At 32.6% G+C, this 25,008-nt stretch overlaps 3 protein-coding genes across 3 annotated transcripts; 2 read left to right on the top strand and 1 right to left on the bottom strand.

The window, feature by feature from the left end:
* The first annotated feature begins 22 nt into the window (after positions 1-22).
* LOC130895593 (protein glass-like) lies at positions 23-18,231 on the top strand. The gene is made up of 7 exons (XM_057802971.1): positions 23-214; positions 5,111-5,258; positions 8,907-9,037; positions 14,691-15,030; positions 15,091-15,328; positions 15,390-15,627; positions 16,759-18,231. The coding sequence occupies exons 2-7, from the start codon at positions 5,172-5,174 to the stop codon at positions 16,928-16,930; spliced, it is 1,206 nt and encodes a 401-aa protein (XP_057658954.1). The 5' UTR covers positions 23-214; positions 5,111-5,171; the 3' UTR covers positions 16,931-18,231.
* On the bottom strand, positions 9,160-10,295 carry LOC130895594 (15-hydroxyprostaglandin dehydrogenase [NAD(+)]-like). The gene has a single exon (XM_057802972.1). The coding sequence runs from the start codon at positions 10,072-10,074 to the stop codon at positions 9,205-9,207; it is 870 nt and encodes a 289-aa protein (XP_057658955.1). The 5' UTR covers positions 10,075-10,295; the 3' UTR covers positions 9,160-9,204.
* Positions 18,232-19,430: 1,199 nt separating the features above from the next.
* Positions 19,431-25,008, top strand: LOC130895592 (facilitated trehalose transporter Tret1-like). Its single transcript, XM_057802970.1, has 3 exons — positions 19,431-19,703; positions 22,611-22,946; positions 23,945-25,008. Exons 1-3 carry the CDS (start codon positions 19,607-19,609, stop codon positions 24,943-24,945), a joined length of 1,434 nt encoding a protein of 477 aa, XP_057658953.1. The 5' UTR covers positions 19,431-19,606; the 3' UTR covers positions 24,946-25,008.

Here is a 25,008-nt window from a genome sequence, read left to right as displayed (position 1 = left end):
TCTAGAGGCGGAGTGAAGGGGCGTTAAGGGAAAACGAGTGGTTAGATGGTGACGGAATGGGGGTGATCGGTCAATCAGTCTACTTGTTTTTAAAAACAGATCTAATCATTCGGTGAATCTTCGCGCCGTATTGACCGATTTCGTTATAAGTGGTAAACAGTTTTTCAATTTGATTTTCGAATGGGATCATTTGGATTATATATTTAATTCCCAGGTAAAATATATTTCTTTTTTAACAATTTTCAGAAGGTATTAATAACTCAGTTCAATAGATATATCAGAATATGTTGAGAAAAACGAAAAAAAAATGTATAAATATGATAGTGACTAATTCCAAACTTCTTATTTCAAATACAACACCTTGTATATCATTTATTTTTTGGATTATTCAGAAAATTCTCCACCAAGTTCATATGCAACGTTTTAGAATTATCTCGAACCGTTTCTGAAGGTATTTTCGGATTTACTATAAAAATTAACGAACGAAAGGGTTTTTCCGAGCGCGTTCTACGAAAAAATTGTTTTTCCCCGTATGCAACAAGTCCGGAATAAAATTTATTATTAGAAAAAAAGTGGTTTACAGAGTAGAAAACGTTTTCCAGTGAATACACCCTGAAGTTATTACGAAAAAGATGATATCGAGTTGATTTCGATTGGTAAATGATTGTGCATTTTTTGGCATTGTAAAGTATTGAGCCCTTAACTAATTCTGAACTTGTAATAGGAAGGTTAAGGCCGTGCTTCGCGTTCCTAAGTGCGTGCTTACGAATTAGGCAAACGGATTCGAAGATGAATAAGGAAAAGTCAGAATTTTTGATTTTTTAAACCCTGCAGCGAGCCCTGCCGTTTAGTCAGCTCATTTTTGTATTTTGAGGATTCGCTCGAATTGAGTCGTACCCGAAGGGCAGGACAGGTCATTGGTGGTGTTTTTTTTTGATTTCGTCAAAAATTGGCGTTTCCAAAGTATCTACTAGCAAAAAATGGCATTTTTGTTTTTAATTTTGTAAAAAAAGGCTTTTTCGGTTCGATTTTGTCAAAAATTGGCGTTTCCAAAATGAATAGTAAGAAAAATGGCATTTTTGATATTAATTTTGTCAAAAAGAGGCTTTTTCAGTTCAAAATTGGCAATTCCAAAGTAAATAGTAAGAAAAATGATATTTTTGTTTTTAATTTTGTCAAAATGAGGCTTTTTCTGTTTGATTTCGTCAAAAATTGGCGTTTCCAAAAGTAAATAGTAAGAAAAATGACATTTTTGAATTTAATTTTGTCAAAAAGAGGCATTTTCAGTTCAAAATTGGCAATTCCAAAGTAAATAGTAAGAAAAATGATATTTTTGTTTTTAATTTTGTCAAAATGAGGCTTTTTCTGTTTGATTTCGTCCAAAATTGGCGTTTCCAAAGTAAATACTAGCAAAAAATGACATTTTTGAATTTAATTTTGTCAAAAAGAGGCTTTTTCTGTTCGATTTCGTCAAAAATTGGCGTTTCCAAAGTAAATAGTAAGAAAAATGACATTTTTGAATTTAATTTTGTCAAAAAGAGGCTTTTTCAGTTCAAAATTGGTATTTCCAAAGTAAATACTAGCAAAAAATGACATTTTTGAATTTAATTTTGTCAAAAAGAGGCTTTTTCTGTTCGATTTCGTCAAAAATTGGCGTTTCCAAAGTAAATAGTAAGAAAAATGACATTTTTGAATTTAATTTTGCCAAAAAGAGGCTTTTTCAGTTCAAAATTGGTATTTCCAAAGTAAATACTAGCAAAAAATGACATTTTTGAATTTAATTTTGTCAAAAAGAGGCTTTTTCTGTTCGATTTCGTCAAAAATTGGCGTTTCCAAAGTAAATACTAGCAAAAAATGACATTTTTGAATTTAATTTTGTCAAAAAGAGGCTTTTTCTGTTCGATTTCGTCAAAAATTGGCGTTTCCAAAGTAAATAGTAAGAAAAATGACATTTTTGAATTTAATTTTGCCAAAAAGAGGCTTTTTCAGTTCAAAATTGGTATTTCCAAAGTAAATACTAGCAAAAAATGACATTTTTGAATTTAATTTTGTCAAAAAGAGGCTTTTTCTGTTCGATTTCGTCAAAAATTGGCGTTTCCAAAGTAAATACTAGCAAAAAATGACATTTTTGAATTTAATTTGTCAAAAAGAGGCTTTTTCTGTTCGATTTCGTCAAAAATTGGCGTTTCCAAAGTAAATACTAGCAAAAAATGACATTTTTGAATTTAATTTTGTCAAAAAGAGGCTTTTTCTGTTCGATTTCGTCAAAAATTGGCGTTTCCAAAGTAAATAGTAAGAAAAATGACATTTTTGAATTTAATTTTGCCAAAAAGAGGCTTTTTCAGTTCAAAATTGGTATTTCCAAAGTAAATACTAGCAAAAAATGACATTTTTGAATTTAATTTTGTCAAAAAGAGGCTTTTTCTGTTCGATTTCGTCAAAAATTGGCGTTTTCAAAGTAAATAGTAAGAAAAATGACATTTTTGAATTTAATTTTGTCAAAAAGAGGCTTTTTCAGTTCAAAATTGGTATTTCCAAAGTAAATACTAGCAAAAAATGACATTTTTGAATTTAATTTTGTCAAAAAGAGGCTTTTTCTGTTCGATTTCGTCAAAAATTGGCGTTTCCAAAGTAAATAGTAAGAAAAATGACATTTTTGAATTTAATTTTGTCAAAAAGAGGCTTTTTCAGTTCAAAATTGGTATTTCCAAAGTAAATACTAGCAAAAAATGACATTTTTGAATTTAATTTTGTCAAAAAGAGGCTTTTTCTGTTCGATTTCGTCAAAAATTGGCGTTTCCAAAGTAAATACTAGCAAAAAATGACATTTTTGAATTTAATTTTGTCAAAAAGAGGCTTTTTCAGTTCAAAATTGGTATTTCCAAAGTAAATACTAGCAAAAAATGACATTTTTGAATTTAATTTTGTCAAAAAGAGGCTTTTTCAGTTCAAAATTGGTATTTCCAAAGTAAATACTAGCAAAAAATGACATTTTTGAATTTAATTTTGTCAAAAAGAGGCTTTTTCAGTTCAAAATTGGTATTTCCAAAGTAAATACTAGCAAAAAATGACATTTTTGAATTTAATTTTGTCAAAAAGAGGCTTTTTCAGTTCAAAATTGGTATTTCCAAAGTAAATACTAGCAAAAAATGACATTTTTGAATTTAATTTTGTCAAAAAGAGGCTTTTTCAGTTCAAAATTGGTATTTCCAAAGTAAATACTAGCAAAAAATGACATTTTTGAATTTAATTTTGTCAAAAAGAGGCTTTTTCAGTTCAAAATTGGTATTTCCAAAGTAAATACTAGCAAAAAATGACATTTTTGAATTTAATTTTGTCAAAAAGAGGCTTTTTCAGTTCAAAATTGGTATTTCCAAAGTAAATACTAGCAAAAAATGACATTTTTGAATTTAATTTTGTCAAAAAGAGGCTTTTTCAGTTCAAAATTGGTATTTCCAAAGTAAATACTAGCAAAAAATGACATTTTTGAATTTAATTTTGTCAAAAAGAGGCTTTTTCAGTTCAAAATTGGTATTTCCAAAGTAAATACTAGCAAAAAATGACATTTTTGAATTTAATTTTGTCAAAAAGAGGCTTTTTCTGTTCGATTTCGTCAAAAATTGGCGTTTCCAAAGTAAATAGTAAGAAAAATGACATTTTTGAATTTAATTTTGTCAAAAAGAGGCTTTTTCAGTTCAAAATTGGTATTTCCAAAGTAAATACTAGCAAAAAATGACATTTTTGAATTTAATTTTGTCAAAAAGAGGCTTTTTCAGTTCAAAATTGGTATTTCCAAAGTAAATACTAGCAAAAAATGACATTTTTGAATTTAATTTTGTCAAAAAGAGGCTTTTTCAGTTCAAAATTGGTATTTCCAAAGTAAATACTAGCAAAAAATGACATTTTTGAATTTAATTTTGTCAAAAAGAGGCTTTTTCAGTTCAAAATTGGTATTTCCAAAGTAAATACTAGCAAAAAATGACATTTTTGAATTTAATTTTGTCAAAAAGAGGCTTTTTCAGTTCAAAATTGGTATTTCCAAAGTAAATACTAGCAAAAAATGACATTTTTGAATTTAATTTTGTCAAAAAGAGGCTTTTTCAGTTCAAAATTGGTATTTCCAAAGTAAATACTAGCAAAAAATGACATTTTTGAATTTAATTTTGTCAAAAAGAGGCTTTTTCAGTTCAAAATTGGTATTTCCAAAGTAAATACTAGCAAAAAATGACATTTTTGAATTTAATTTTGTCAAAAAGAGGCTTTTTCAGTTCAAAATTGGCAATTCCAAAATGAATAGTTGCAAAAAATGGCATTTTTGTACTTTGAGGATTCGCTTAAATTGAGTCGCACCAGAAGGGCAGGACAGGTCATTGGTGTTTTTTTTTTTAATAAAAAAGGCAGAAAATATCATAAAACTTTAGTTTTAAAAACGTTGGGACAGAGAATAATAGAATCGCATCAAGATTTAAGGGTTTAACTTCAGTCTCTGAAGATGATAACTTGGTTATCGAAACGCCCGTCAAACAATGTATAATTTTAAGTTGGTGGTGTAGTGGTGTTTGAACATGTCAAAACCAGTTAATACCATGATGATAACATAAAATTTACCCAGGGAGCAATTCGGGGGGTGCTTCTCCAAAATTCAGGTGTCCGAATGGTGTTTCGATATCCGAAAAGATCGAGTAGTGGTGGAAAACCTCAGCGTTGTAGGAAACCTCATTTTGATTACTGAAGGTCTCGGTTACTTAAAAATTTCAGCCAGATCTGTATTAAGTCCCGATTTATCGCCGTATGACCATTAATTATTTGGTTGATTTTCACGAAAAAGTCATCCGGAAGCTTCGGGAGATATAAAAAATTTCAGCTCTGTAACTTGATAATAAAATTCTTTGTAATTACGTAAATTTCGGTTTATATTTAAACAACCCTCGTAATAGTTAATATTTATAGTACAGGTGCGGGAAAACAAAAATTTTCGTTGGAAAAAACTGTATATTGTAGGTACTTACCTTCTATTATGTAAAATTTGTGTTTTAAGGGTATTTAATTTAGGGAAAAATTCGTACAAAACGTTTTAATCGTTAGAAAAAAACTACAACTCGTATTTCAGGTAACCAGGTGCGCACGATAAGGTCCTCCCATAATTCCAAAGCATCCCTTCTTCTCTTAAAATGGATGCCAGTTATGTTCCCAACAACCCCCAGTTCGGGCTACAATTGGAGTGCAACTGGACCGGAGCTTCTTCTGGTTTACAACAGGTAAAATTAGTTATTTATAAACTAAAAATTGATGTTTTCAATTAGATGTACTATCGATTCGATTGACACACTTATTTGGTTTCTAAAAATATCGTTTCATCCCTTAAAATCCCATCGAAATTTAATTTGAAATATTGGTGGATGTAACGGCGCATCCACCAAATTTTAAATTATTCCATGGAGATTTTTATCATCTTTTTTGGATGGTATGCAGCAATTAGATATTTTATACTGTGTGCTTGAATATTTGAATGTATACGTTAATTCTGTCGAAGAATGGCTTAGATATGGTCGAAAATTGGTGATTCCACAGTAAATACTATCAAAAAACGATTTCTTCGATTTTAATTTTGTCAAAAAGAAAATTTCCAGAGCAAATAGTATCAGGATATGGCATTTTTGAGTTTAATTTTGTCAAAAAGAGGCTTTTTCAGTTTGATTTCGTCAAAAATTGGCGTTTCCAAAGTAGATATACATTTTTGAATTTAATTTTGTCAAAAAGAGGTTTTTGCCTTTTGATTTCGTCAAAAATTGGCGTTTTAGTAAGAAAAATGACATTTTTGATATTAATTTTGTCAAAAAGAGGCTTTTTCAGGTTAATTTTGTCAAAAATTGGCGTTTCCAAAGTAAATACTAGCAAAAAATGGCATTTTTGAATTTAATTTTGTCAAAAAGAGGTTTTTGCCTTTTGATTTCGTCAAAAATTGGCGTTTTAGTAAGAAAAATGACATTTTTGATATTAATTTTGTCAAAAAGAGGCTTTTTCAGGTTAATTTTGTCAAAAATTGGCGTTTCCAAAGTAAATACTAGCAAAAAATGACATTTTTGGTTTTAATTTCGTCAAAAAGAGGCTTTTTCAGTTTGATTTCGTCAAAAATTGGCGTTTCCAAAGTAGATATACATTTTTGAATTTAATTTTGTCAAAAAGAGGTTTTTGCCTTTTGATTTCGTCAAAAATTGGCGTTTTAGTAAGAAAAATGACATTTTTGATATTAATTTTGTCAAAAAGAGGCTTTTTCAGGTTAATTTTGTCAAAAATTGGCGTTTCCAAAGTAAATACTAGCAAAAAATGGCATTTTTGAATTTAATTTTGTCAAAAAGAGGTTTTTGCCTTTTGATTTCGTCAAAAATTGGCGTTTTAGTAAGAAAAATGACATTTTTGATATTAATTTTGTCAAAAAGAGGCTTTTTCAGGTTAATTTTGTCAAAAATTGGCGTTTCCAAAGTAAATACTAGCAAAAAATGACATTTTTGGTTTTAATTTCGTCAAAAAGAGGCTTTTTCAGTTTGATTTCGTCAAAAATTGGCGTTTCCAAAGTAGATATACATTTTTGAATTTAATTTTGTCAAAAAGAGGTTTTTGCCTTTTGATTTCGTCAAAAATTGGCGTTTTAGTAAGAAAAATGACATTTTTGATATTAATTTTGTCAAAAAGAGGCTTTTTCAGGTTAATTTTGTCAAAAATTGGCGTTTCCAAAGTAAATACTAGCAAAAAATGACATTTTTGGTTTTAATTTCGTCAAAAAGAGGCTTTTTCAGTTTGATTTCGTCAAAAATTGGCGTTTCCAAAGTAGATATACATTTTTGAATTTAATTTTGTCAAAAAGAGGTTTTTGCCTTTTGATTTCGTCAAAAATTGGCGTTTTAGTAAGAAAAATGACATTTTTGATATTAATTTTGTCAAAAAGAGGCTTTTTCAGTTCAAAATTGGCGTTTCCAAAGTAAATAGTAAGAAAAATGACATTTTTGTGTGTAATTTTGTCAAAAAGAGGCTTTTTCAGTTCAAAATTGGCGTTTCCAAAAGTAAATAGTAAGAAAAATGACATTTTTGTGTGTAATTTTGTCAAAAAGAGGCTTTTTCAGTTCAAAATTGGCGTTTCCAAAGTAAATAGTAAGAAAAATGACATTTTTGTGTGTAATTTTGTCAAAAAGAGGCTTTTTCAGTTCAAAATTGGCGTTTCCAAAAGTAAATAGTAAGAAAAATGACATTTTTGTGTGTAATTTTGTCAAAAAGAGGCTTTTCAGTTCAAAATTGGCGTTTCCAAAAGTAAATAGGAAGAAAAATGACATTTTTGTGTGTAATTTTGTCAAAAAGAGGCTTTTCAGTTCAAAATTGGCGTTTCCAAAAGTAAATAGTAAGAAAAATGACATTTTTGGTTTTAATTTCGTCAAAAAGAGGCTTTTTCAGTTTGATTTCGTCAAAAATTGGCGTTTCCAAAGTATATATACATTTTTGAATTTAATTTTGTCAAAAAGAGGCTTTTTCAGTTCAAAATTGGCGTTTCCAAAGTAAATAGTAAGAAAAATGACATTTTTGTGTGTAATTTTGTCAAAAAGAGGCTTTTCAGTTCAAAATTGGCGTTTCCAAAAGTAAATAGTAAGAAAAATGACATTTTTGTGTGTAATTTTGTCAAAAAGAGGCTTTTTCAGTTCAAAATTGGCGTTTCCAAAAGTAAATAGTAAGAAAAATGACATTTTTGGTTTTAATTTCGTCAAAAAGAGGCTTTTTCAGTTTGATTTCGTCAAAAATTGGCGTTTCCAAAGTATATATACATTTTTGAATTTAATTTTGTCAAAAAGAGGCTTTTTCAGTTCAAAATTGGCGTTTCCAAAGTAAATAGTAAGAAAAATGACATTTTTGTGTGTAATTTTGTCAAAAAGAGGCTTTTCAGTTCAAAATTGGCGTTTCCAAAAGTAAATAGTAAGAAAAATGACATTTTTGTGTGTAATTTTGTCAAAAAGAGGCTTTTTCAGTTCAAAATTGGCGTTTCCAAAGTAAATAGTAAGAAAAATGACATTTTTGTGTGTAATTTTGTCAAAAAGAGGCTTTTCAGTTCAAAATTGGCGTTTCCAAAAGTAAATAGTAAGAAAAATGACATTTTTGTGTGTAATTTTGTCAAAAAGAACTTTTTTCAGTTTGATTTCGTCAAAAATTGGCGTTTCCAAAGTAAATACTAGGAAAAAATGACTTTTTTGATTATGTTAGGTCAGTTCTGTAAGAAAAATGTCAAATAAGGGATATTTCAAAATATAGTCTATCAAAATATGGATTATTCATGTCAAAAAATAACTTGTTAAGTCAAAACGTCTTAAAAAATTGATTTTATGATGTCAATGGTGGAAAATACAGTTTAATTTAAAAAAAATGGTTTCTCTTAATTCAATTTTGTCAAAAAAAGGTTTTTTGTCGATATAATCAAATCAAAAATATTTAATTCTATCATAAAATGCTTCCCTTCTTTCCAGTTGGTCAAAAATTTCAATTTTATTTGGGAAAAATCGTTTTTCTTGGCTTAGTTATACCGAAAAATGTTTTTTTTTAAATTTATTTTAGTTATATAAGTCAAAAAATGGCTGGTCATAAATTTTGACAAAAAATGACTTCGACGATAATATTTAGTAAAAAAAATTGATTTTCCAAATCACGTTTTGTTAAAAAATAGTTTTTATTGGCTTTAAAAAAACGGATTATTAAGAATATCAAAAAATAAAATAAAATTTATCACCAAAATTTTGTCACAAAATGGCTGATTCCGATTTTCAACTTTAAGCACCTATAACTCAGAAACGAGGGGTCGTATAAGAACATTTTTTTCATATCATGGTATAATATAATAATACTATTTAAAAAAAAATGAATTTTTTTAGATTACCAACTGCCCAGACGATTTATCCTCTTGTTGGAACGAAGAGATGGGATCGTTTTCGTTACCATTAGACTTGGAACCTCTACCGAGTCTTTTTAATGTCTCACCGTGCAGCAACAACGGAAATTATAAGTGAGTTTCGTATTTTTCCAATAAATTTCGATATAACATGAATACATTTACCCCCTAGATCCGGCACTGGTCGAATTAACTAGTAGACAAGTACTAAATAAAATAAAATAAAATAAAAGAAATTATATTTCCATACCATTTATTGGTCCGATAATTCGACAAAAATATTAATTATAATAAGATATAACAACAGATTGTCCCCTCCAATCGACCAGCTTCGCCGCGAACAATTTAGAATCTTCCACTATCCAGACGGATCCGTTTTTAGCATATCTAATAACGTCTATAACCGCTTTAGCGCAAGAATCCGCGTTTTGAGTCGGAGTCATCTTCAAAAACTCGTTCAAATCCTGCCCCATTTCGGCCGTCAACATTTTCTTATCCAAACTTTTAACGAAATCGGTTTTCGTGATACCGGTACACAACGCCACTACCCTCAAACCGAATTTGTCGCTGTTCGTTTTGTGGCCGAAGCTTCTGGTGAATTCCACTATTGCGGAATTAGCGGCTGCGAATATGGGAGACGGCGGAAACGGTTCCAAACCGAAATTTCCGGTTAAATTAACGACCACCGCGTTGGATTTGCATAAAGCGGCGGCTATTTCTAAATTTACGTTGATCGTACCGTTCAAATTCGTATTTAGTTCTTGGCACCAATCGGAATCGTTCCAATACCCCGCCGAATTCACGAAAATATCCAAATTTTCGTAATCTTTTTTTAGCGAGTTTATCGTGTTCGATAAAGCCCTTCTGTCTCTTACGTCGCACGTAACGAAGTGCGATCTACCTTGACCGTGGACGCAGTTTAAATTTTCAACGGCTTGCGCACCTTTGTAACTATTCAAACCTATAAGGGCGACGTGTTTGACGCCATTACATAATAAATGATTCGCTGTAGCGTAACCTATACCTCCGGTACCGCCAGTTATTACCGCCGTTTTACAGTTTATATCTAGTAGAGGTTCTATTTCGGCCGCTGTAGCTGCGTTTCTTAACCAATTTATCGGGACTTTGGTGAAAACTTTTTTAAAAAACATAATTATGTCAAAAAAAATATTTTTTCTCGATTTATTTGACGTTTAAATGACTTTTAGAAAGTCAGGTTATGAAATGTCTTTTTTCCACTATCCTATCAGAAAGTATTTAATTGCGATTGACTGTAGGACCGCAGAGGTTTTCGGCACTGCAATACTGATGTTATTTATTGTTAAATGTTGGAATTAATATCCTTGTAGAAACGTTGGAGGTCTTCCATCTTGTGATTAAAACGTCATCAACAACGTTTCATAAGATTCAAATCGAAATATCTGTCAACTGTCAGTAGAAATAACCGTTATGACTAATATTCCAAAAGTCGACATTTTACGAATTGGTAATTAAAAAAGAAACGTTTATATTTTATTTATATGGTTAACGTCGACATATTTAGTAAGAATCTTTGATAAAAATATCAAATAGTATCAGAATATGGCATTTTTGAGTTTAATTTTGTCAAAAATTAGCGTTTCCAAAGTAAATACTAGCAAAAAATGACATTTTTGATATTAATTTTGTCAAAATGAGGCTTTTTCAGTTTGATTTCGTCAAAAATTGTCGTTTCCAAAGTAAATACTATAAAAAAATGGCATTTTTGGTTTTAATTTTGTCAAAAATTTGCATTTCCAAAGTAAATTCTAGCAAAAAATGACATTTTTGAATTTAATTTTGTCAAAAAAGGATTTAAAAAGTTAGGTTATGAAATGTCTTTTTTCCACGATCCTATCAGAAAGTATTTCGAACATAGGGCTTTAATTCCGATTGACTGTAGGGCCGCAGAGGTTTTCAGAACTGCAATATTGATGTTATTTATTGTTAAATGTTGGAATTATTATCCTTGTAGAAACGTTGGAGGTCTTCCATCTTGTGATTAAAACGTCATCAACAACGTTTCATAAGAATCAAATCGAAATATCTGTCAAATGTCAGTAGAAATAACCGTTATGACTAATATTCCAAAAGTCGACATTTTACGAATTGGTAATTAAAAAAGAAACGTTTATATTTTATTTATATGGTTAACGTCGACATATTTAGTAAGAATCTTTGATAAAAATATCAAATAGTATCAGAGTATGGCTATTTTGAGTTTAATTTTGTCAAAAATTAGCGTTTCCAAAGTAAATACTAGCAAAAAATGACATTTTTGATATTAATTTTGTCAAAATGAGGCTTTTTCAGTTTGATTTCGTCAAAAATTGTCGTTTCCAAAGTAAATACTATAAAAAAATGGCATTTTTGGTTTTAATTTTGTCAAAAATTTGCATTTCCAAAGTAAATTCTAGCAAAAAATGACATTTTTGAATTTAATTTTGTCAAAAAAGGATTTAAAAAGTTAGGTTATGAAATGTCTTTTTTCCACGATCCTATCAGAAAGTATTTCGAACATAGGGCTTTAATTCCGATTGACTGTAGGGCCGCAGAGGTTTTCAGAACTGCAATATTGATGTTATTTATTGTTAAATGTTGGAATTATTATCCTTGTAGAAACGTTGGAGGTCTTCCATCTTGTGATTAAAACGTCATCAACAACGTTTCATAAGAATCAAATCGAAATATCTGTCAACTGTCAGTAGATAACCGTTATGACTAATATTCCAAAAGTCGACATTTTACGAATTGGTAATTAAAAAAGAAACGTTTATATTTTATTTATATGGTTAACGTCGACATATTTAGTAAGAATCTTTGATAAAAATATCAAATAGTATCAGAGTATGGCTATTTTGAGTTTAATTTTGTCAAAAATTAGCGTTTCCAAAGTAAATACTAGCAAAAAACGATTTCTTCGATTTTAATTTTGTCAAAAAGAACCTTTTTCAGCTCGATTTCGTTAAAAATTGGCGTTTCCAAAGTAAATTCTAGCAAAAAATGGCATTTTTGAGTTTAATTTTGTCAAAAAGAGGATTTTTCTATTTTGATACATATAGACATTTTCAAAATTGTCGTTTCCAAAGTAAATACTATCAAAAAACGATTTCTTCGATTTTAATTTTGTCAAAAAGAACCTTTTTCAGCTCGATTTCGTTAAAAATTGGCGTTTCCAAAGTAAATTCTAGCAAAAAATGGCATTTTTGAATTTAATTTTGTCAAAAAAAGGATTTTTCTATTTTGATACATATAGACATTTTCAAAATTGTCGTTTCCAAAGTAAATACTATCAAAACACGATTTCTTCGATTTTAATTTTGTCAAAAAGAACCTTTTTCAGCTCGATTTCGTTAAAAATTGGCGTTTCCAAAGTAAATACTAGCAAAAAATGACATTTTTGAAATTAATTTTGTCAAAAAGAGGCTTTTTCAGTTTGATTTCGTCAAAAATTGGCGTTTCTAAAGTAAATTCTAGCAAAAAATGACATTTTTGAAATTAATTTTGTCAAAAAGAGGCTTTTTCAGTTTGATTTCGTCAAAAATTGGCGTTTCTAAAGTAAATACTAGCAAAAAATGACATTTTTGAAATTAATTTTGTCAAAAAGAGGCTTTTTCAGTTTGATTTCGTCAAAAATTGGCGTTTCTAAAGTAAATACTAGCAAAAAATGACATTTTTGAAATTAATTTTGTCAAAAAGAGGCTTTTTCAGTTTGATTTCGTCAAAAATTGGCGTTTCTAAAGTAAATTCTAGCAAAAAATGGCATTTTTGAATTTAATTTTGTCAAAAAAAGGATTTTTCTATTTTGATACATATAGACATTTTCAAAATTGTCGTTTCCAAAGTAAATACTATCAAAAAACGATTTCTTCGATTTTAATTTTGTCAAAAAGAACCTTTTTCAGCTCGATTTCGTTAAAAATTGGCGTTTCCAAAGTAAATTCTAGCAAAAAATGGCATTTTTGAATTTAATTTTGTCAAAAAAAGGATTTTTCTATTTTGATACATATAGACATTTTCAAAATTGTCGTTTCCAAAGTAAATACTATCAAAACACGATTTCTTCGATTTTAATTTTGTCAAAAAGAACCTTTTTCAGCTCGATTTCGTTAAAAATTGGCGTTTCCAAAGTAAATACTAGCAAAAAATGACATTTTTGAAATTAATTTTGTCAAAAAGAGGCTTTTTCAGTTTGATTTCGTCAAAAATTGGCGTTTCTAAAGTAAATTCTAGCAAAAAATGACATTTTTGAAATTAATTTTGTCAAAAAGAGGCTTTTTCAGTTTGATTTCGTCAAAAATTGGCGTTTCTAAAGTAAATACTAGCAAAAAATGACATTTTTGAAATTAATTTTGTCAAAAAGAGGCTTTTTCAGTTTGATTTCGTCAAAAATTGGCGTTTCTAAAGTAAATACTAGCAAAAAATGACATTTTTGAAATTAATTTTGTCAAAAAGAGGCTTTTTCAGTTTGATTTCGTCAAAAATTGGCGTTTCTAAAGTAAATTCTAGCAAAAAATGGCATTTTTGAATTTAATTTTGTCAAAAAAAGGATTTTTCTATTTTGATACATATAGACATTTTCAAAATTGTCGTTTCCAAAGTAAATACTATCAAAACACGATTTCTTCGATTTTAATTTTGTCAAAAAGAACCTTTTTCAGCTCGATTTCGTTAAAAATTGGCGTTTCCAAAGTAAATACTAGCAAAAAATGACATTTTTGAAATTAATTTTGTCAAAAAGAGGCTTTTTCAGTTTGATTTCGTCAAAAATTGGCGTTTCTAAAGTAAATACTAGCAAAAAATGACATTTTTGAAATTAATTTTGTCAAAAAAGGATTTAAAAAGCTAGGTTATGAAATGTCTTTTTTCCACGATCCTATCAGAAAGTATTTCGAACACAGGGCTTTAATTGCGATTGACTGTAGGACCGCAGAGGTTTTCAGCACTGCAATACTGATGTTATTTATTGTTAAAAGTTGGAATCTTAAATGATTGGCCGTAAAACCCTGAATTACCATTGTATAAACGTCGGAGGTCTTCCATCTTGTGATTAACACGTCATCAACAACGCTTCATAAGAATCAAATCGAAATATCTGTCAACTGTCAGTAGAAATAACCGTTACGACTAATATTCCAAAAGTCGACATTTTACGAATTGGTAATTAAAAAAGAAACGTTTATATTTTATTTATATGGTTAACATCGACATATTTAGTAAGAATCTTTGATAAAAATATCGATTTACTGGGCGAATAAGTTACAAAATCCAAAATTAGTATTAGCAATTATTACCACAGAACTGATTTTTATGAAGAACGACTAAATATGTCACTGTCATTATCAGTGACAGATAAATCAATTTATTCGAGTTCAGTTGAAGTAAAAGTTTACTTAACGCCTTCTAGAATGGTCTAGAGTATTTGAGAACATTCTACAACATTCTAGAATGTTGTTCTTGTTCCGAAAGGCTAGAAATTCCATCTAAAGGACGTGTTTTTGATGTTTGATCGTCTAAACATTTCTGTCGTTTGTTGTTGTTTCTGTTTCTTGTGGTTGGTAATGTTCACGTTCACAGTGTTGGGAATATCAAGTTTCAAACTTGTTCGAACCGTTCGGGTCGAAGTAAAAATTGATGGGGTATATCGTGGATTGCTCGAGGTCAATTCTCTAGTTAAATTTATCGACTCGCAAATAATCAAATTTGTTAATTCGACAAAAAAACTTTCCCTCTAGAAATATCGTTTCAGAATAGAGCCTTCGATTGCGAACCAAACAACTCCTCTGGTATTTCGAGATCAAAAACAACAAGGACCCGACGTCGCCGACGTTCTATTATCTCTAAAACATGCCGTCGTCCATCCCGGTCAAACTTCTAACGATAAATACGAAACGCAACACGTCTACCATCCGCAGATGCTTCTTTCTCCAGGTGGTTACACGGGGGGTATATGCGAGCAGACGTTCTCTCAACAACCCCCGGTTTTTCCCAGTATGTCGGTGAACGTATCCATGAATATGACGATGCACGGTTATCATCCTAATAATAATTGCGGATATACTCCGACGGAAATTTCATGTCCGCATCAGGTATTATCGTCAATGAATTTTTCATCGATGGAATTTTTCATAGAAAAATACGTTTTTTAGTTACAGTGGAGCGCTACGCCGCAAGGTTCGACTCAAACTTATCAAGGTCAAGGTTTATTAAGTCCTACTTACGGCGGTACCACGTACTCGTTCACCGCCGATTTCCGACCGCCGCAAGAAGTACCCGCAGCTTCTTCTTCTTCTTACAAACCTATCAGTTTTTCGTCGCCTCGAAGAAGACATAGCATCAATTACATCGACGACGAAGGACAAAAACCGAACGTCTGCAGGATTTGCGGTACTATCTAACATTAAAATTAACGCCGAATTGTTGAATTACGCGTTCGTTTTTTATTTAGGTAAAAGTTACGCTAGACCCAGTACGTTAAAGACGCATCTGAGAACGCATAGCGGCGAAAAACCTTACAGGTGTATAGATTGCAACAAATCGTTTTCGCAAGCGGCTAATTTGACGGCTCACGTTCGGACGCATAGCGGGGAAAAACCGTTTCGATGTCCTGTATGCGATCGCAGATTCTCCCAAAGTTCTTCAGTTACAACGCACATGCGCACGCATTCCGGCGAACGACCTTATAGGTAAGAAATTAATCTAATATAAACAGGCGCGTTCGAGTCCGCTCAAACCTAGTCCTCTCCGACTTCGAGATTTGTTTCCCGTCAGGTCACAGGTTCTTCGACTTCCTGCTTATCGGAGTTTATCGGGGACACCAGTCTTGTCTCTTCCCAGGCTATCACCGAGGTTGCTGGACGAAGTTTCTGCTCTAACACGATTACCCAAGCACCCACGCCTTGATTAATCATCTGGGTCAAGTAATAATTGATCTGACCGTGCTTACGGTACACCCAGGTGTCGTTTTGTGGAATAAGACCATCACTTGCAGTTTGATCGTTTCCAGTTGCTTTCTACTTCTAATGAGCCCCGCCTTATATTCACCAAACTTCAATTCCACCGTCTCCGTTCATTGGCTGATATTCCCGAAGGTATTTTGTCAAACGGTGTTACCACGACAACATCGTCGACGTACGCTACACATTTAACATCCCTTGCTCCAGCTTGAACAGTCTTTTGGACCGGTCTCGTACCAGAGAAGTAGATTGTCACTATCTTTATCTGATTTCTCTACAGGTTAATGTTGGTGAGGACTCTCAAGATACAATTGAGGAGTAATACAAGCAGTACTTCTTAGTCCCTCTTTTCTACCTACTCTCTGCGATGGCGTTTTTACCTGCGCTACTCTCTGTTGGGTATTCGAGACGTGAGGCAGACGTCAAGGTTTGCTCCACGTCCACAAATACCCACCAGAGAGTATGGCGGAGGTTTCGCTGAAGGTTTTACGTCTCCGCAAATTTTTATCCCTATCCCATCGACGTCAATCCCACTTGGTGGACTTGAAGGTATTCTTGATATGACTGGCTTCCAATAAACAGTACTTCTTAGTCCCTCTTTTCTACCTACTCTCTGCTATGGCGTTTTTAGCTGCGCTACTCTCTGTTGGGTATTCGAGACGTGGGGCAGACGTCAAGGTTTGCTCCACGTCCACAAATACCCACCAGAGAGTATGACGGAGGTTTCGCTGAAGGTTTTACTTCTCCGCAAATGTTCATCCCTATCCCACCGACGTCAATACCGTTTGTTTTGTAGCAGACCTCGAAGAACCCGTTGGATACGGGGGCGATTAAAATAGTTGAACGATTTATTTGTTTCAGATGTAGATTGTGCAAAAAGGCTTTCTCGGATAGCAGTACCCTTACGAAACACCTGCGTATACATAGCGGGGAGAAACCGTACGAATGTAAATTGTGTTTATTGAGATTTAGTCAAAGCGGTAATTTGAACAGGCACATGAGAGTTCATAGTAGCAACGGTATGCCGCCGTGACATACGTTATTCGGTTATCAAATTCAATAAAACTCGATCGGTATATCAAATTTAGATATAACGTATTTTATCGATAATTGGTGCTTCGTCAAAATATCAGAATCTCGAATATATCTCACTGACGAAATACTTTAACTTCCAGTCTCATTTTGAGATACTTTTTTCCACTAAATTCATTCATTATAGACGACCCACACTTTATTTTCCTTCTTCTACGTCTTAGTTAGTCAAAATCGTCCTCAAGAGGTTTCTGTTTTGGGCGCAATAGCGAAAATTTCTAGAATTTTCTGGACAAATCGCTGAAGTATCAATACGGAAAGGAAACTGATCATTTTGTTATTCAATAATTTTGCTTTGTAACACATAAGTCGTGTGACTGACTAAGAAAAACATTTTATTCATCAATTTAATCTCTTCCAAGAGCAATCCAATCGTTCCAAACCTTCTTTAACTTCTCGATGTCTTTGTTTGTAGAAGGTTTTGTCTTTTGCTTCAAAATAGGCTTCAATTTCACCGATTGCTCCTTCCTTCGATCTAAATTTGTTACCGGCGAGCACTGGGGACCAGATCTGGACTATACGGTGGATGAGGAAACATCGACTTGGAAATCGGTGTATTTTCTTGGTGAAACCGTGGTTTTTTCTTTGACATATGACATTTTTGCATTCAAACTCCCTTTTGGAGTTAGTCGATGAAAAATATTCCGTGCTCATTTCAAAATACTGAAGCCATAACCTTCCCAGTTGACTGTTGTGCCTTTGGACGTGGTTCGCCGGCTGCAATCTACTCACATTATGATCGTTCACCTTCATCGGTGGCTGTATAACCACGTTTAAATTCAGCAAATGGTTGTATTCGATAGAGTAGAATCAGGATAACACTTTTGGAGCCATTGCTGAGCTTGTACAATATTTTTTATCAAGAAACAATAGTAAATTAACACACGAAATTCGGTGCTTCGTAAACGTCATGAGGTATTGTCAATGGCAGCGCCATCTGTGTGACGGTCACACGACTTAGAGAACGTTTTTTAAATTTTTTTTTGTTTAAAAGTATTAAAATCTGTTGAGGGGTGAATTAAACGAGATATATTCCATTGTTAACTAATGTTAACAAACAAAAGTATCTATAACTACAAAAAAGAATATTTTTTTTATAGACATAAACAACGATGTATGTATCGAACTCAATTGTTAAACGTGTACCAAAGATTTGATTAGTTCTAGTCAATTTATGTATATAATAAACAAAGATCTCGATGTTGATATTTTTTATTTGAAAATAAAAAACAATTATTATAATTTTCTTTTGTTTTTTTTTTCTATTCGACTGTCCCTCGTATGATGTAGGATGGTTCACGAGGAGTTGTCAGTCAAATAAATGACAGATGTAAGTCAAATGTCAATCAAATAACAGATGTAAGTCAAATGTCAATCAAATGACAGATGTAAGTCAAGTGTCAGTCAAATAAATGACAGATGTTAGTCAAATGTCATTCAAATGACAGATGTAAGTCAAATGTCAGTCAAATAAATGACAGATGTTAGTCAAATGTCATTCAAATGACAGATGTAAGTCAAATGTCAGTCAAATAAATGACAGATGTTAGTCAAATGTCATTCAAATGACAGATGTAAGTCAAATAAATGACAGATGTTAGTCAAATGTCAATCAACTGACAGATGTAAGTCAAATAAATGACAGATGTTAGTCAAATGTCAATCAAATGACAGATATAAGTCAAATGTCAGTCAAATAAATGACAGATGTTAGTCAAATGTCATTCAAATGACAGATGTAAGTCAAATAAATGACAGATGTTAGTCGAATGTCAATCAACTGACAGATGTAAGTCAAATGTCAATCAAATGACAGATGTAAGTCAAATGTCAGTCAAATAAATGACAGATGTTAGTCAAATGTCATTCAAATGACAGATGTAAGTCAAATAAATGACAGATGTTAGTCAAATGTCAATCAACTGACAGATGTAAGTCAAATAAATGACAGATGTTAGTCAAATGTCAATCAAATGACAGATGTAAGTCAAATGTCAGTCAAATAAATGACAGATGTTAGTCAAATGTCATTCAAATGACAGATGTAAGTCAAATAAATGACAGATGTTAGTCGAATGTCAATCAACTGACAGATGTAAGTCAAATGTCAATCAAATGACAGATGTAAGTCAAATGTCAGTCAAATAAATGACAGATGTTAGTCAAATGTCATTCAAATGACAGATGTAAGTCAAATAAATGACAGATGTTAGTCGAATGTCAATCAACTGACAGATGTAAGTCAAATAAATGACAGATGTTAGTCAAATGTCAGATATAAGTCAAACGACAGATGTTTCTATTATAAAAAATTTTGTTTTTATTGCGTATCCATCCTGTATATTATACGCTAGAAAATTAGATCGATTTGATTACTTAATTTACCTTAAATATAACGATGGGTACACGTGGTTCTATTTCGATTTCTCAAAAATAATTAAAGTAATTATTTTATTTTTCAAGTAAATCAACGTCATTGTATAGATGTTTAAACATAAGATAACAATTCGAAATTATTAGTTTTCTTAGTTGGTAAACAATAATCATATAAAAGGTGGCAAGATTTCGAACAGCGATGTAGAAATAATAAATATCCCGATAAGCAGATTGTTCAAGCATGTCCCGAAGATTATCCGGAAATTATCCAGACACAAATACACCCATGTTAGAAACACCTGTACGACAATTCAAGCAAGTGGTAGCCGTGACTTCAGGTAAGCATATTTCATAATGACAATCACGATCTTTTCCTTCGTACTTAATCCAGTTTATTAGATAATAATGTCGAGACATGTCTGTTTCATAGACTACGAGAAAGCCTTCGATCGAGTCCTTCTGACATTACTACAGAAAAAAGGGTCAGACTAACAGGACGAATAACTTTTTGTTTTTTCGTTGTGTCGACAATATCGATAATTTCTTCATCATCGTCGTCGAATTCATCAATTATAAAGAGAAAATTCTCAATTTCACCGTATTAATGTTAACAATTTGAAAAAGTTTGGTTAAGATCTTCCGTTTTATGTTAAACTGAAGTTTAAACTACCCCTCGATCGTCGGTAACGTTTAAACCGTAGTTTGACGTTAAACGCCATCTATAAAACCCGGTATCTGCGATTTAAAGTGACGTTTTAGGTTTAAACTTTCTTCTTCTTCTTCCAATTGTCGAAAACTGAACTAAAATTTGAATATTTAGATCAATTTTGAGATCATCTTCAAAGTTATCTTTAAAAATCAATTTTTATATAGCAAAAACAATATCGTGTGTCACAAAATGAGGTTAGGAGACAGCAAAACCTCCACTATTGTTGTTTCTAAATAAACGTGTCTCGAGATACTTAAAGCGTAGCTTAACTGGTAGCGCAAATGAATTTTTAACATAAGCGAGGCGTGGCGTGGCGTGCAAAGTCGAGTTTATTGTTTTTAATCGCCGCAAACGGTCTCAAGTTTTGAATTTTTCAGTAAAATATTTGGTGGTTGCAATATGCGTCGCTTGAGTTTTGAAAATAATTATTTACCCCCTTTAAAATGGCAGTTTATTATCAATTCTAGCGGCTAAGCGGGTCTCGCACGATACTGCGCCGCAGTATAGTCTAAGCTGTCACTTATGTCAAACCGAAATGTCATTTAGTGTCATTCGGTTTGTGCGTAATGAGGTTAGAAACACCTACCCGAGGTACATCTTGATCGTTCAGGAATGACAGCGATTCAAAATACCATAGAAACGGGAATATTTTACAAAAATATTCATTGTTTAACGCTTCAACAAATTGTAAACACAAGTTTGATATAAAGTAATGAAAGAAAACATTTTTGTTTGATGTTTTTTATACGTTTTTATTTACATTGTTTCTTTATTTTTCTAGAGTTTTTAAGAACTTATTTTTGATATACAAGCGGATTCGTTAAGTTCAGTTTATAATAAATAGTCGTAGTGATCAGAAATAGAAAGTAATCGGATAATTCGAATAAATTATTCAAGTGATAAGTGATTTATTAAGTTAGTGTAGTGTATAGTGTTCGATATAAATGAATAATCTCTAGTTCTTTCAAATTTAGTGACATAGCAAGCGGTTTATTTACATTGTTTCTTTATTTTTCTAGAGTTTTTAAGAACTTATTTTTGATATACAAGCGGATTCGTTAAGTTCAGTTTATAATAAATAGTCGTAGTGATCAGAAATAGAAAGTAATCGGATAATTCGAATAAATTATTCAAGTGATAAGTGATTTATTAAGTTAGTGTAGTGTATAGCGTTCGATATAAACGAATAATCTCTAGTTCTTTCAAATTTAGTGACATAGCAAGCGGTTTATTTACATTGTTTCTTTATTTTTCTAGAGTTTTTAAGAACTTATTTTTGATATACAAGCGGATTCGTTAAGTTCAGTTTATAATAAATAGTCGTAGTGATCAGAAATAGAAAGTAATCGGATAATTCGAATAAATTATTCAAGTGATAAGTGATTTATTAAGTTAGTGTAGTGTATAGCGTTCGATATAAACGAATAATCTCTAGTTCTTTCAAATTTAGTGACATAGCAAGCGGTTTATTTACATTGTTTCTTTATTTTTCTAGAGTTTTTAAGAACTTATTTTTGATATACAAGCGGATTCGTTAAGTTCAGTTTATAATAAATAGTCGTAGTGATCAGAAATAGAAAGTAATCGGATAATTCGAATAAATTATTCAAGTGATAAGTGATTTATTAAGTTAGTGTAGTGTATAGTGTTCGATATAAACGAATAATCTCTAGTTCTTTCAAATTTAGTGACAGACATCTCAAAATATAGAGTTAGTGACGTTTGGTGAAAATGGAATGATTTGGAAAACGTTTTTATGTAATATTATATATTAAATGGAAAAAATATTTGCGCAAGAATCATCTCACCGAGTACATAACAATATAAAATAGCAAACAAAAGCAACGCGCTACATTTGTTTGTTTAAATTTTATATTTGTTCGACCTAGAAATGAGTTTTTGTTAATATTATATCAAATTATATCTAATATAAACAAAAAAATGTGTTTTTCTTTTTTTATTATCACGAGATGTAGAAGTGTGTTATTTACTCGGAATTAAATCTTAATTATATGATTTATGTGGGTGGTTTAAGGGAAAACTTTTCGAAATTTTTATGATAAAACTTTTCCATTTCCTCGACATTATCAAACCTTTATTGAGCTGGACTTACCACACACTAGATGTTTGTACCTAAAAGGTATTCCTAACCTAACATAACCTAACCACGTCTTTTTGGCTAGTGATATTTTCTGTCCTATATTTGGCACCATTATAATCTTTCTATGCTTTTTAAATAAAAAAATTTCCTTCCTAAAGATATTGCGAAAAGCATGGAAAGAATATAATTGTGCCAAATATAGGGCACAAAATATCAGTAGCCAAAAAGACGTGGTTAGGTTATGTTAGGTTAGGAAATCCTTTTAGGTACAATCATCTAGTTTATGATAAAGTGTCTGGTAAAAATTTGGAGCCAATCGGTGAGTTTTGAAAAGTAGTTGGGTTGCCGTATTTAATTTGGATCATACGGGTGTCAAAGATGATCAACGTTTCCTCGAAAACAATCTATTATAAAAGTTGTTAATTTTTTTTTCAGTTTCCCTTGGTACTTTTTGCGCTGGGACGGTTCTTTCGTGGACGTCACCGGCGCTAAGTCACATCGAGATACTACCGAATGCGACCGAACCTATTTCATCGTCTTCCCCGCCAAATTTTACGGTTAACTCCAAGGAGGCGGCCGTTATAGCGTCTACGCTTACTATCGGAGCTCTCGTATCCGCCATACCCACCGGATACTTTGCGGATAAAGTGGGTAGAAAAATTACAGTGATCGCTTTAGCTGCAGCGTTTTTTGTCAATTGGTGTTTGATCGGTTTCGCCAACAATTTCACTATTGTGGTCGCAGCTAGATTTTTTGCCGGTATTGGTTTGGGTAAGTTGACTTCTTTTTTTAGTAAAACCTATTTCAAATTTATCCTTCTTGGGATATTACACGAAAGTATCCGTGCGAAGAAGTAAAATAGGCGTGAAAATATCTTTCTGTACCGAGCATGGTGCCTCCAACGCCGAGCTCCTAGCTGGATCAGGTCCGATTCAACGTCCTCCAGCTAGTCTTACTCTCAGTCGCCGTCCTCCAGGAATTCCATACCCGGTCCTCCGAATAAACGCCATCAAATATGACTCGCTTACCAATCCTCCGGATCCTCCACGCACCGCTTTTGCAAACAAGGCCGAAAATCTTTCGTAGGATCTTACGTTCCAAGCAGTTCAAAATCCGCTCACTTGTCGTCGTCACTGGACGGATTATTGTGACCTTCGGGTTTGGTGAGAACCATTTGAGCACTCTCTGGACCGCCCAGAAGCATCTGCCTTCCGCAGCAACTCTTATTGCCACGTCATTATCTTCAGTTATCAAGATACCAAGAAATTTGAATATATAATCCGAATAGGCGAGGTGCTATTACAAATAGTTCCGTCGGGATTCGTTCGGATGCTTCTTGCGGTACTTTCCAGTGAGAAATTGAGCGTTGTTGTCGTAAAAACTGTGTCTAGACTCCCCGGTACCGTCATTCTACCAGAGGCGTTCCTCATTGTCATTATAACTACAAGCACCGGTTTCTTTGTGACGACAAACCTCACCGGGTCATCATACAGCTTTAGGTTTATGTCACATCGCACCCAATTACTTCTTGCGATACTTTCCAGGTGGGAAATTGAGCCATGTTGTCGTAAAAACTGTGTCTAGACTCCCCGGTACCGTCATTCTACCAGAGGCGTTCCTCATTGTCATTATAACTACAAGCACCGGTTTCTTTGTGACGACAAACCTCACCGGGTCATCATACAGCTGGTTTACGTCACATCGCACCCAATTAACATTTTTTTTTATTGGATGTTCAGTTGTTGAGCTAATAGTAATTTTATTTTCAGGAGGAATATGCGTAGTGGCGCCGATGTACATAGGAGAAATAACTCACGCTTCCTACAGAGGTCTGTTCGGTTCGCTCCTTCAGCTATTTCTATCCGGCGGTATCCTTTTCACTTGCCTAGTCGGTAATTTCGTCAACTGGACGTACCTGAGCGTTATCCTGGCGATAGTTCCAGTTTTGCTCGGTGCAACGTTCGCTTTTATGCCCGAATCTCCCGTTTATCTACTTAGCAAAAACAAGAGGAATCGAGCCGAGAAGAATCTGCAAGAGCTACGCGGTCCTTTTTACGATATTTCCGATGAAATAAACGGTATGGAACAGGAGTTGATGGAGCACGCGAAAAACGCGGGAATTATTGAAGTTGTTACTAATAGAGCCCATATAAGAGCGGTAGTTTCAGCGGTGGGGGTATTGGCGTTTCAACAATTATGCGGAATCAACGCTATAGTATTTTATACGTTGAGTATATTCCAAGCGGCGGGTACGGACGTTTCGCCCTTCTTATCCGCCGTCATCATCGATCTTACGCAATTTTTGTGTTCGTTTATACCGATTGTCGTAACGGAAAAAGCGAATAGGAAATTTTTTTTGATGTTATCCTCGATCGGTATGATGATTTGTTTGACGGGACTAGGGATGTTCTTCCATTTGAAAATTATTTTAAGCGACGCCTCCTTTTTGGCGTTCATACCGTTAAGTAGTTTGGTATTGTTTATGGTGTCGTTTTGTATGGGTTACGGACCGGTACCGTGGATGTTGTTGAGCGAACTTTTCGCTCCGGAAATCAAAGGAATCGCCAGCGGATTCGCCATTTTGTGTAATTGGATGTGCGCCTTTCTCGTTACGTTTTCCTTTCCGATATCGAACGCCGCTTTCGGTAGTCACGTGACTTTTTATATTTTGGGGTGCGTCATGGGTATAGCGACGTTGTTCGTTCATTTCGTTGTACCAGAAACTAGGGGTAAGACTCTAGCGCAGATTCAAGACGAAATGAATCGATAACTTTTTTCAGACTGATTTATTTTTAATATTTATTGTACCGTTTTTAATAAAACATTTCAGAAA

Source organism: Diorhabda carinulata, chromosome 6 (genome assembly GCF_026250575.1).
Source record: "Diorhabda carinulata isolate Delta chromosome 6, icDioCari1.1, whole genome shotgun sequence".
Taxonomy (NCBI): Eukaryota; Metazoa; Arthropoda; class Insecta; order Coleoptera; family Chrysomelidae; genus Diorhabda; species Diorhabda carinulata.
The sequence above is the reverse complement of the archived record's forward strand: the minus strand, read 5'-3'. Positions and strand labels throughout refer to the sequence as shown.